This window comes from Nyctereutes procyonoides, unplaced genomic scaffold (assembly GCF_905146905.1).
Source record: "Nyctereutes procyonoides isolate TBG_1078 unplaced genomic scaffold, NYPRO_anot_genome, whole genome shotgun sequence".
NCBI lineage: Eukaryota > Metazoa > Chordata > Mammalia > Carnivora > Canidae > Nyctereutes > Nyctereutes procyonoides.
In genome coordinates this window covers 22,225,120-22,238,873 of record NW_026575034.1, presented here as the reverse complement: position 1 = coordinate 22,238,873, position 13,754 = coordinate 22,225,120, and the positions used below count along the sequence as shown (strand labels likewise).

General features: G+C 46.6%; 2 protein-coding genes across 2 annotated transcripts; both read left to right on the top strand.

Moving 5' to 3' along the window:
• Nucleotides 1-548: 548 nt before the first annotated feature.
• Nucleotides 549-2,516, top strand: LOC129505116 (ubiquilin-3-like). Its single transcript, XM_055318064.1, has one exon. It carries the CDS (start codon nt 549-551, stop codon nt 2,514-2,516), a length of 1,968 nt encoding a protein of 655 aa, XP_055174039.1.
• Nucleotides 2,517-10,893: 8,377 nt separating this feature from the next.
• On the top strand, nt 10,894-13,754 carry LOC129504863 (ubiquilin-1-like). Its single transcript, XM_055317743.1, has 2 exons — nt 10,894-12,474; nt 13,671-13,754. Exons 1-2 carry the CDS (start codon nt 10,894-10,896, stop codon nt 13,752-13,754), a joined length of 1,665 nt encoding a protein of 554 aa, XP_055173718.1.

The following is a 13,754-nucleotide window of genomic DNA, read 5'->3' as shown; positions in this document are numbered from 1 at the left end:
ATAAAGGTAATAAAAGAGGTAAAGGTGGGGGGGGGGAGAGGGGAGTTCCTGAGGATACAGAGCACCTTGGAGGAATCTCAAGAATCCATTGTGTGAGGCTGTGATGTCAGTGCTGAGGTCACAGAGGTCACCTGATGGAGTGGGTTCCGGCCCAGAAGGCTTCAGGGGTGGCTGTTAGCAAGATGAGGGCGGTTTGGAGCCCGGTATAAGAGGGAGGACGGGGCCACAGCTGATTGGTATGTATGTCCTGACCCAAACCCTTCTTCTTACCTTTGCCCTTCACTCATCAACCGTAGACCTCTTTCTCAGGGCATCCAGTGTCCCTCTTTTGACCCTGAAACCTCTCAGATCCATAATCCTCCTCAAGCATCCAATCCTAGGACCTCAGTACCCCTCCCATGCAAACTCCCTGTGCCCTTACCCTGAGACCCCAGTCCCTCTTCCCGCTCACCTTTCCTTCTTTCACCACTGCCCAAAAGGATGATTCAGTACCCCCATCCCCATCCCCCAGCTGTGTCCCCACAGACCTGGGCCTCCTGCTGCCCACCATGGCCAAAAGCGGAGAGGCCCTGCCACAGGGCAACCCAGCGCCAATCCAGGACCCCCGCCTCATCAAGGTGACAGTGAAGACGCCCAAGGACAAGGAGGATTTCTCAGTTACAGACACTTGCACCATCCAGCAGCTGAAGGAAGAGATATCCCAGCGCTTTAAGGCCCACCCTGATCAGCTGATCCTAATCTTTGCTGGCAAAATCCTCAAGGACCCTGACTCACTGGCACAGTGTGGAGTCCGAGATGGCCTCACTGTCCACCTGGTCATCAAGATGCAACGCCGCACCATGGGCACTGAGTGTCCAGCTGCTTCAGTCCCTGCCCCAGCCTCCAGCCCTGGATCGTTCCCTCAATCGAGCTCCATTTACCCAGCTGATATGCCACCCACCTTTAGCTTAGGTGTTCTCACAGGCCTCAGTGGGCTAGGCCTGACCTCCAGTAGCTTCCCTGACCAGCCAAGCTCACTGATGTGGCAGCATGTGTCTGTGCCTGAGTTTGTGGCTCAGATCATCGATGACCCTTTCATCCAGGGTCTGCTGTCCAACACAGGCCTGATGCGCCAGCTAGTTCTCGACAACCCCCATATGCAGCAGCTGATCCAGCACAACCCCGAGATTGGGCATATTCTCAACAACCCTGAAATCATGCGTCAGACACTGGAGTTCCTGCGCAACCCGGCCATGATGCAAGAGATGATGCGTAGCCAGGACCGGGCGCTCAGTAACCTGGAGAGCATCCCTGGTGGCTACAATGTGCTTCGTACCATGTACACAGATATTATGGATCCGATGCTGAATGCAGTACAGGAGCAGTTTGGTGGCAATCCCTTTGCTACTGCCACTACTGTTAATGCCACCAGCAGCAGCAACCAACCTTCGAGGACAGAGAATTGTGACCCTCTCCCCAACCCCTGGGCTTCCACATATGGAAGCTCAGGGGGTACGCGAGGCAGGCTTCCTAGAGACCAGGATGCACCCGAAACTAGAAACAGGGTTCCCAACATTCTGGGTAATATAGGGCTCTATGACTATCTTCAGCAATTACATGAGACCCCCCAGTCCCTGGGAACCTATCTGCAAGGGATTGCATCCACCCTCAATCCCAGCCAAGAACTACCACCACCAGGAAATCGTATCCCCCCAACTTCCTCCTCCTCCCAAGAACGTGAGTCAGGCCAGCCTCTCCCCAAAGAGTCAGCAACCATCAAGGGAAAGTCCTCTAGCCCATCATTCCTAAGATACCCCCCAGAGAGCAATACTGGCCAAGATGGAAGCCAAAGTGGTGCAGGGAATGGCTCCCCTAGCCACAGCACCAACATGCCTGATCTTGTCTTCGGGCTGGGGCATTCTGCTCACCGGCCACCATTTGTTCCTTCACCACTTTCCTCTGTGGCGGCTACCCTCGGCAGCCCTGAGCATGCCTGGCTGCCACCACCAGCTTTTCCAAGATCTCTGAGGCCTACCAGCATGAGCCAGGTCCCACAGTTGCAGGATGAGATGCGCCGGCAGCTGCCACTGCTGCTGCACCTTCAGGCAGCCATGGCTAACCCTCGTGCCATGCATGCCCTGCTACAGATTGAGCAGGGTCTGCAGGTCCTGGCTACTGAAGCCCCGCGCCTCCTCCTCTGGTTCATGCCTTGCCTAGCAGGGCTGGGAAATATGGCAGGCAGCACAGAGCCTAGGGAGGGTGCCCTTATGCCTGAGGATCCCCCTCTCTCCCCAGCTCCTGAGGTTCCCCCAGCACAGGGCTCTGTGGAGCTAGGCCTCCATTCTACCCCCTTCCTCCAGATGTTGCAAGCTCTTGTTGGTGCCAATCCGCAGCAGCTGCAGCCCGAGATTCACTTCCGGGTGCAGCTAGAGCAACTGCGAGCAATGGGCTTTCTGAATCCCGAAGCCAACCTCCAGGCCCTCATAGCCACTGGGGGTGATGTGGATGCTGCCGTGGAGAAGCTGAGGCAGGCATAGGAGCCCTAGGTGGTCAGACCATATCTTTTCCTCTGTGCCTTTCCCCTGTATCCCACTACCCTAACTCCCCCGTTCTTGAATGCAGCTGCACTATGAACCAAATCCACTATGATGCCCTTTACTGTGGAGACAATGTTGTTCCAGAGTCATTGAGGAAGAATGAGAGCCAGAATCAGGGTGGGGGTGCTGGGAGTGACCCAACCACCCCTGCCACTGTACCATCGTGGGGCCCCAGTCTGAGCTCTGCTTATGCCTATCTTGAGATGCAATTACATCCAATCTCCAGTGTCTGCTGCTGCCTGAGTCTGGTTCTTTGTGGGCTGGTGGGGAAGGGGACATATGGGAGAAAAGCTGGCAATAAGAGCTGTGTTTGAATGCATGGGAGGACTTGGAGGATAAGCTCATAGGTCTGAGGTTCAAAGATTCATGGAGAACAAAGGAGGAGGAACGGAGGCCTGCAACAACCCTAGGGTCCTTCCAGAGGACTTCCAGGTCTCGTGTCCTGGCAGAGCTGCCTCCATGTACTCTGTTCCTTGGCACGTTCCTACCACCAGCCTGCCTGCAAAGCAGGCACAGTTTCTAGCATCCCTGAAGACCATCCCATAGGTGGCTCTCACTTTCTGGACTTGAGGCTGATTCCTGGGTAGATAGGGAGCCCCAAAGATTCAGACTGAGTTCTAAGATTCCCTAATCTCACCAAGGTTACAAAGTACTCTTTCTGGCAACTGCCAGCACAGAAATGGAATACTCACCCTGTGCTTAGTATTTTGTCAGTGATTAGAGAGTCAAATGAGTCAGAGACACCTTCAGAAGGTGATGGTCTGGGGGCACAGAGCATTCAAACTGTATTTGAAGACTATTCATTATACAGAATACGAACTGTGATAGGTGCTGTAAAGAGCAGGAGCTGTGGGGGTAGCACATGGGCCTGAGCTTGCCTGGGGAGACAGGGCGGGCTTCCTGAGTACCAGCTCCAAGCTGAAATCTTAAAAGTGGTAACAATGAAGTAGCCAAAAATGGGACAGGAGAAGGGAAAGCATCCCAACCAAGACAGTGTCGTGGGGCAGATCTATTTTTAACTCTTGAGGAACCTCCACACAGTTTTCCAGAGTGGCTGCACCATTTCACATTCCCACCAACAGTGCAAGAGGGTTCCCCTTTCTCCATATCCACTGCTGAGGATTTACCCCAAAGATAGATGCAGTGAAACGCCGGGACACCTGCACCCCGAGGTTTCTAGCAGCCATGTCCACAATAGCCAAACTGTGGAAGGAGACTCGGTGTCCATCAAAAGATGAATGGATAAAGAAGATGTGGTTTATGTGTACAATGGAATATTACTCAGCCATTAGAAACGACAAATACCCACCATCTGCTTCAACGTGGATGGAACTGGAGGGTATTATGCTGAGTGAAATAACTCAGTCGGAGAAGGACAAACATTATATGGTCTCATTCATTTGGGGAATAAAAATAATAGTGAAAGGGAATATAAGGGAAGGGAGAAGAAATGGGTAGGAAATATCAGAAAGGGAGACAGAACATAAAGACTCCTAACTCTGGGAAACGAACTAGGGGTGGTGGAAGGGGAGGAGGGCGGGGGGTGGGGGTGAATGGGTGACGGGCACTGAAGGGGGCACTTGACTGGATGAGCACTGGGTGTTATTCTGTATGTTGGCAAATTGAACACCAATAAAAAATAAATTTATAAAAAAAAAACCCTACAATGAACTGGAATATTCTACGATCTGTATCTTACATATGTTTATATATGTGTATTTACAGTGTTTTTTTAATTTAATTTACTACTGCCACACTTCAATTGTTTTAACTTTAAAATAGTGACAAAATGTTCAATGGTTGACTCATTATTCCTTTGCAAAATACCATTGTCTAATTTTTTCTATTTTTCTGCACACACTTATGTACATGTCAAATTTCAGAAAAGGCCAAATGACATCTTGATTGGCTTTCTACTACATTTATAAATTAGACAGAATTGAGAATTTTAGTTTTTTAATTTTTTTAAAGATTTTTATTTTTTTGAGATAAAGTGAATGAGAGAGAGAGAGCATGAGCGGGGGAAGAAGCAAAGAGAGAAGGAGGAGCAGGCTCTCCACAGAGCAAGGTGCTTGATGTGGGGCTGCATCCCAGGACCCTGGGATCATGGCCAGAGCCAAAGGCAGATCCTTAGCCCACTGAGCCCCCAGGTTCTCCCAAAATTGAGAATTTTACAAATGACAATTTTTCCTTTTAGAATAAGGAATGTTTCCATTCATATTTCCTGTTTCTCTATAAAGAAGCATAGCTTCTCCCAACTGCTGGTGAATAGAAGAGGCGGGGTTGGGAGTAGATGAAATAGATGAGGGGGATTAACAGGTGTAAACTTCCAGTCATAGAATAACTAAGTCATGGGGATGTCATACAGCATAGGGAATATAGTCGGTCACATTGTAATAACGTTTGGTGACATAATGTATAAAATATCAAAGCACTATAATGCACACCTGAAACTAACAGGGTATTGTATGTTGATTATACAACAACAACAACAACAAAAGGACTGCAGTTTCTTTATATTAGTCCTACACATGTGGGTTTATTTAAATGTTAAATTTTTCTGGTTCTTTTGAGATTTTTTTCCATTATATTTTCAGGATGGATATCGTTGTGATGAAACTGCGCTATGACCAATTACATTATAAATTCTTATTTTAGGGGTGTCCGGGTGGCTCAGTTGATTAAGTGTCTACCTTTGGCTCAGCTCATGATCCCAGGGCCTTGGGATGGAGCTGAATCAGGTTCCCTGCTGAGCGGGGAGCCTGCTTCTCCCTCTCCCTCTGCAGCTCCCCCTGCTTGTGCTCTGTCTCTCATTTTCTGTCTCTCTGTCTCTGTCTCTGTCTCTCTGTCAAATAAAATCTTTAAAATTCTTTCGATGGACACTGAGGCTCCTTCCACAGTGTGGCTATTGTGGGCATTGCTGCTAGAAACATCGGGGTGCAGGTGTCCCGGCATTTCCCTGCATCTGTATCTTTGGGGTAAATCCCCAGCAGTGCAGTTGCTGGGTCATAGGGCAGATCTATTTTTAACTCTTTGAGGAACTTCCACACAGTTTTCCAGAGTGGCTGCACCAGTTCACATTCCCACCAACCGTGCAAGAGGATTCCCCTTTCTCCACATCCTCTCCAACATTTGTGGTTTCCTGCCTTGTTAATTTTCCCCATTCTTACTGGTGTGAGGGGGTCTCTCCTTGTGGTTTTGATTTGTATTTCCCTGATGGCAAGTGATGCAGAGCATTTTCTCATGTGCATGTTGGCCATGTCTATGTCTTCCTCTGTGAGGTTTCTGTTCATGTCTTTTGCCCATTTCATGATTGGATTGTTGTTTCTTTGGTGTTGAGTTTAAGAAGTTCTTTATAGATCTTGGAAACTAGCCCTTTATCTGATATGTCATTCGCAAATATCTTCTCCCATTCTGTAGGTTGTCTTTTAGTTTTGTTGACTGTATCCTTTGCTGTGCAAATCTTCTTATCTTGATGAAGTCCCAATAGTTGATTTTTGCTTTTGTTTCTCTTGCCTTCGTGGATGTATCTTGCAAGAAGTTACTGTGGCCAAGTTCAAAAAGGGTGTTGCCTGTGTTCTCCTCTAGGGTTTTGATGGAATCTTGTCTCACATTTAGATCTTTCATCCATTTTGAGTTTATCTTTGTGTATGGTGCAAGAGAGTGGTCTAGTTTCATTCTTCTGCATGTGGATGTCCAATTTTCCCAGCACCATTTATCGAAGAGACTGTCTTTTTTCCAGTGGATGGTCTTTCTTGCTTTGTCAAATATTAGTTGACCATAAAGTTGAGGGTCCACTTCTGGGTTCTCTATTCTGTTCCATTGATCTATGTGTCTGTTTTTGTGCCAGTACCACACTGTCTTGATGACCACAGCTTTGTAGTAAAACCTGAAATCTGGCATTGTGATGCCCCCAGCTATGGTTTTCTTTTTTAAAATTCCCCTGGTTATTCAGGGTCTTTTCTGATTCCACACAAATCTTAAAATAATTTGTTCTAAGTCTCTGAAGAAAGTCCATGGTATTTTTATAGGGATTGCATTGAACGTGTAAATTGCCCTGGGTAACATTGACATTTTCACAATATTAATTCTTCCAATCCATGAGCATGGAATATTTTTCCATCTCTTTGTGTCTTCCTCAATTTCTTTCAGAAGTGTTCTATAGTTTTTAGGGTATAGATCCTTTACCTCTTATTTAGGTGAGCAAAACATCACAAACTGCTATGTTGGTAAATCACTGTCTGTATCTGCATGTAAGTCAATCTCCCTTTCTCCTTCCTTACCAGCCTCCCTCCTACCTTTACCTTCTTCCTTCCTTCCTTTTTTTTTTAAAGATTTTATTTATTTATTCACGAGAGACACACAGAGAGAGGCAGAGACACAGGCAGAGGGAGAAGCAGGCTCCATGCAAGGAGCCCGACGTGGTTCTGGATTCCAGTCTCCAGGGTCAGGCCCTGGGCGGAAGGCAGCGCTAAACCGCTAGCCACCAGGCTGCCCCCTTTCTTCCTTCCTATATGTATTTTATTTAGTATTTGCTGGCAATGGGGTTACAGAGGCAAATAAGATAAAGTCCTGGTTCTCATGGAGCTTAATTCTAGTGAAGGGAGATGGAAACATAAATGAATAGAAAAGAGGAAATGATGACATAATGCATTTTATGCAAATAATTAAAATCTACTGATAAGATTTGGAATGGTTGGGAAAGGCTTGGTGAAGAGATGATTTGAAAGGTAAGAAGGACAAGCCTTGTAAAAATTAAGTGAATAAGCATTAAAGCTTTAGGGATTAGCAATTGCAATGGCTCTAAGTATAGGAAGGCACTTGGCTTGTTTCAGATATAAAAGGGAGGCAAATGTGGCTAAGTTTTATAGAAAAGGAGGAAATCATCATCAGGTAGTTGAGATGAGCAGGAGTCCATGCAGGAGAGGCTTTGTGGCTAGACAAGGAGTTTGGATTTTATTGCCAAAGTAATATGGAGGTAGTCTTTGCTACTTCCATTAGAGGATCTTTTTAGGTTTAATTCAACAAATTTATAAGATTATCATAAACCAGACTTGGCTCAAACCTACTCAGTGGGTTACAGGAAGCTCAGTAGTAGGACAGAATCAGGCATTTCTCTTTCAATGGGACTACTTATAGCACTTCATGTTCAGTTAGCCTGGCCACCAGGAGCCATCTTCTCCCAGGTGATAGTTTTTGTTAAAAAGAAACTCTCATTAGATATTTCTGAAACAAATTACTGACAAGAAACACTAAAACTGCATAAAATAGCTTTCATGGGCACCTAGGTGGCTCAGTAAGTCAAGAGTCTGCCTTCGGTCATAATTTTAGGGTCCGGAGATTGAGTCCCATGTCTGGATCAATACTCCATGGAGAGTCTCCTTCTCCCTCTCATTCTATCTCTGCTGCTCTGCCTTTTGTACACACTCTGTGTGTGTGTGTGTGTCAAATAAATAAATCTTTAAAAAATACTGAGATTTTTATATAGTTTGATCTAATAAAACTCTTAGCAGAATAGGATAACCTTAGCCAATCTCTGTGAAGAATATGGGAACGAAATATGTTTTCTGGAAATTACATCTTAATATAATAAACCTTAAATACGGTGCATAAAGTCAGCATTTCAGTCCAGGATTAGAGTCCTGGGTCTAACAGAAGATACCGCACTTTCCTCACCAGTCAGTCTGCTTGGAGCTGTGTTCATCATCTGCAGCTGAACATATCTCTGGGCATTTGGTCAGCCCTGACAGGTAGGTCTGTTCTCCCTGTCTCGAATCTAGTTAACGGATGTGACCGCAGGATATGCTGAAGATCGATAGTGACTGTAGTATTGACTTCATACTCAGTATTTGACAAGTATCTGCTCTGTGTCAGATACTTTGGATTGTACTTTATGTGGATTATCTCCTCAAATCTTCAAAACAAATCTGTGAAAAAAATACCATTTTATAGATGATGAAAGCCAGGCTTCAAAAGGGTGAATGACTTGTTGAAGATTATTAAGTGGTAGGAGTGGGATTTAAACCAGGGTTATTTTCCTCTAGAGAGTTCTATGTTCAATTTAAGTTTTAAATTGATCAAATAAAAAGTTGATACTTTAATTTTCTAATTATAAAAGAAATATAGCTACAGTGTAAGATATCCCAATAATGTCAGCTTCTCAGGAAGGATGAAGGGCGATTCGTGTGTTGAAGAACTCAGTGGACAGTGTGGGCAGGGCTCCCTCACTGAGACAGAGTGCGTAAATAGACTGTCAGGGCCATCAGTGGGTGCTTGGGAAGGAGATATTCTGGGTCATGATAATAGGGCCTGAAAGAGAGGAGAGAAGGGATGCTTCATCCAACAGGCCATGCATAGAAAAGAGGAAATCCCTGGGAGCATAAAGTATGAGAAAGCAATTCTAGACAATGTCATCCAGAATGTTCAACACCTGTTACATACTAATTATTAGCTAATGGAAATCCAGGAATGTTAGTTTGAAGATCTAGTTATGCTAGGTGAAATCCAAAAAAAAAATCTGCAAAGGAATTGATTTTGCTAATAATATTTGTGTGGTAGGAGTTGTTCTGAGGTCTGGGCATTCCCAAGAAAAGTGCACTTGCTTGATGCCAGACTGCTCAGTTTGCTTGCTGCCAGCCAGCCACAAGGCTTGCTTTATGAGGTTGCCTCAGACTGAGAAGGTCTTTTAAACTCAGGAATTACAACTTATTAGAGTCTTGATATTGGTGGGATACAGGAGATACTCATTCAAACTAGTTCAAGTTTAAGAACATATATCGGTATCCCATAAACATCGTAGTTGTAGATGGTTCTAGATGTTCATGTTTACCAAATCCAGCAGAACCTTTTGAAGGTGGTATTATAGGCAGCCAAGTGCTCGTGTTGTAGGCCTTGGAAATTCCAGAATCAGAAAAAGGGTCAATTATATAATGGCAAAGCCTAGCAGCCTATTGTATCCATCTTCACAGTAAAAAACACAATTGTTGCAGATTTGACAGACTTTACCTGGGGTCCCACCTGCTTGGAGTAATCAAAACAATACCTCAGGGATCCCTGGATGGCTCAGCAGTTTAGCGCCTGCCTTTGGCCCAGGGCGTGGTCCTGGAGACCCGGGATCAAGTCCCACATCGGGCTCCCTGCATGGAGCCTGCTTCTCCCTCTGCCTGTGTCTCTGCTTCTCTTCTCTCTTTCTCTCGAATAAACAAAATCTTAAAAAAAAATAGCTCAGAGGATCATCATTTTCTGCTTTTGCAGCTGAAATATGTCAGCTCCCAAGTAACAATTTTCCTCTTCAAATTGCATTAAATCTAATCATTGTTGGGACGCCTGGGTGGCTTAGTCAGTTAAGTATCTGCCTCAGGTTCAGGTCATGAGTCCTAGGATCCCGTCCCACATCAGGATCCCTGCTCAGTGGGCTCTCTCTCTGCAGTGCTCCCTCTGCAGCTCCCCCTGCTTGTGTTCGTGCTCTCTCTCTCTGCCTCTCTCTATCAAATAAATAAGATCTTTTAAAAATTAATCATTGTTAAGTCATAAAGACCTAGAGTAAACTTATTACTTTCTTATCCTTTCTTTTGTCTCAGCTCTAATCCTAGAGGGTTGAGATGATGGTTTATGTCTGAGTACAACTGAGTTCACAAGTTCTTGGGGAACATGATGCTATTTTTCTTAGAACCATGTCAATAAGTTAGTCAGTCTGGTGGGCCTCAGAGATGCAAGCTGCCCTCAAGCCCTGCTGAGGCTGAATGGACTAATTATATGTATCTTCATTCTGTTCATATAGAAACAAGGGAACTTGTGGCCTTGACTGGGCCATGATCCATATAGAGTAATTAAGTGAAAGATAGGTGACTAGAATCAGCACTTCCTAAGCCAGTTCTTACCTTTTCTACTTAGCTATATTTGCTTGCCAATCTCAGGTGGTATGATTTTCAACAGTGAAATAGCCTGGTGCAAAACAGGCTTTCTAGACAGAAACATTTAATTTTTTTCTATTGCTATTTAAGTTAAATTGTAAAGAGAGCCAACCTCAGACAGGTAGAAGAGACCTCTGCCCTTCCCCCATTCAAGTCTCCTTCTCAACTGTGACCTCATCACTGACATCACTGACATATCCCCTAAGGCTGGCCCTGGTGAAGGATAGCGGACACCCCTATGGGAGCCAGGTGACCTCAAGGCTACATTAGGAAGAGGTGTCCAGAGGTCGTGGGTGAGTGGACATCCCTAAACACCTACTGGTCCCTGCATCCAGGTCTGCTTAGTGCCATACCTGGGCTTCTACAGGTCCTCAGGGTCTCCTGCATCCTGCTCTTGAGATAATATGGCTCGGGCTAGGGAAGAAGCAAGGGACAGCCAGCTGGTGTCTGGTAGGGAGCCGACATCACGCATCATCAGAGTGTCAGTCAAGACCCCACAGGACTGCCAAGAATTTATGCTGGCAGAAAATAGCAGTGTCCACCACTTTAAGAAACAGATCTCCAAACGCCTTCACCATGACACTGACCGATTGGTGCTCATCTTCACTGGAAAGATCCTCCGAGACCAAGACATACTGAGCCAGCGCGGCATCTTTGATGGCACTACGGTCAACTTAGTGGTGAGAACCCGTCTGAAAGGAACTCTGCCTGGTCCTGGAACTCTTCCAGGCCCTACTGACCACTGCATGCATCACTCTGAACCCTCCACCTCGGAGAGCGCTGGGATGCTGGCCAGGCTGGGCCGGCTGGCCCAGAGCTCACCTGAGCTGACTGACTTTCTTGGCCAGCTGGCTCAACTCCTAACGGCTGCACCTGAGTCAGTGGTGCAGTTCTTGGAAAACCCTGTGATTCAAGGCCTGGTCAATGAGAAACCAGCCAAGGCCAGACAAGCTCCCGAATCCTCAAGGCAGAATCCTCAGAAACCTGAGCCAACTCTTAAGGCTCTGGAAACCTTGCAGAACCCAGCCCGGCAACAAGAGCTCCTGCAGGCAAATAAACAGGATCTAGAGGCATTGACGGCAGTGCCAGGTGGTGACAATGCTATGCGTCCAGTCTGCTCTGATATCCAGCAGTTCATGCTCTTCACTCTGGCCCCCCTGGTTGCCTCCAAAGGCCAAAACCCAGCTTCAGAGCTTTGCAAAGAGGAGGCCAATGCTCACAGCAGTACTGACACTACCACCACCATCCCCACAGCCTCAGCACCTGCCAGGCCATTGACCCAGAAGGTCAGGGCAGGACAAGCTACCCAGGCCAGGAGCATGGCCTCAAATCAGACCCATTCAGGATGTGGGCCTAGAATGCCAGATATAAACTCAGGCCACAATCTTCTCTCTCAGGAGAGCCAGCAGCCCATAGGGAAAGCCACTTTAACCAGTCAGCTGAGACCCTCGCCCTCTGCCTTGCGTAAAGCCTTGCATGTCCTACAGCAGAATCCAGCTCTGCTACACCAGTTGGCAAGTGGAAGCCCCCTACAACACTATCTGCCACTACTTCCCATCCTGACCAACCCTCGAGCGCTGCAGGCCTTGATACAGATAGAAAAGGGCCTGCAGATACTGTCCAAGGAGGTGCCTGGGCTGGGACCTTGTTTGTGGGGCCCAGGTAGGGGAACTAGAGAACCGCCTGAGACTAGGGGTGGAGGGCAGGGTCAGAGAGCAGGCTCTGTGCAGTCCACCTGGGCTGTTCTTCAGCTTCTCCATGCACTAGCCAATGCCAGTTCTCAGTCCACACAATCCTCACTATCCTCATTCTCCCTCCCTGAAGGCTGCTTCCAGCAAGAACTGGAGCATCTGAAGGCCATGGGTTTTGCTAACCATGATGCCAATCTACAGACCCTCATGGCCGTGGGAGGAGACATTCAGGTTGCCATTGAGAGGCTACTGGGGCTACCAGAGGCCCAGGTCCCACCAACTGATGCCTACAGTGTACCACCTCATGGAGAGGGAGGGAAAGGAAGGGAAAGGGGAAGGGGAGGGGAGGGGAAATAGCGTATTTTGAACTCCTCTTACTCAGATCATGTGCACACTTGAACAGCCCTCCTCACTCACTGCCCAAGCCTGTTCCTCATTAAAAAGATTGCTTGGATCTCACGTGTGATGTCCAATTTGGGGGTATGTGGGCAAAAAGAATGTTGTTTTGGGGAGATATTGATAATGTTATAGGGTCTTGGATCCAGGCTGCACCTATTCTCATACCCTTAATCTCAGTGTTTTCCAAATTTGAACATGAGTTTGGGGTAGTCCTGAGTGTTTTCAGCAACCTAGGTCCTCACCAACATTGCCCTTATCATCACAAGCCACCTCTGCTCCAACTTCAGAATTACTCTGAAGGAATTCTGGCTTTTTTTCCCCCAGGAAGCCACTCTCTCTTTCACCAAATGTCTCCATCTTCAGGTCCAGTCTCTCCATATTATGGAAAGTCTGTCCAACTTCCCTCTCATCTCAGGCTCTTTCTCTCCTACCGGCCTGGCAGGATCTTGCTTTGTGAAGTGAACTCTGACCACTTCTGAAGCCCCATCCTCTCCTCCTGGGTAGACTTCTTGCCTTTACATTGTAAAATGGTTGACTCTACTGTCCCGCCAGCCATCCAACTTCTCTCTCTTTTCTCCAAAGAGAAAAGAATTTTCTCTGAATTCCTCCAAAGTTGGCTACATCTCCCCATCCTCTGCAGTCACTCCCAGGATGGTATGGAAGTTTCTCAAAATTCTCTCATTACTCATCTTCCCATTTTTTTCTTTTGTACAGAAGATATACTGACCCATCTTTCTATAAGCTGCTTTATTGAATCTATTTTCTCATCCATTTTTTATAGAGTGATATTTCCCGAGAGTATGCTACATGGATTCTTTATTCATCTTTCAGAGAGTTTGATCATGTCCATGGCTGTGGCTCTTACTTCTGTGTTCATGGTTCTTTCATCTCTAAGTCTATTTGTACTTTCCATAGCCTACCAGCCTTTTCTTGGGTGTCACAGAGGAAACTCTGGCTCAGCATGGCTAGATAGAGCTCAGCATCTTTCCTGGGCCCCATTCCTACTCTAAGTTCTGGAGTCCCTGTGTCTTAACGAAAGTCCCCAATACTTTCCTAATCCACCCATTCTCTTCTGTAAACTCTCCTGTCAGAGAGGTGATTCACAGTGTAGGCACATGAAGTGTGACCCAGAGCACCAGGGGCTGTATGAAACCATGCAACAGGATACCACCTGA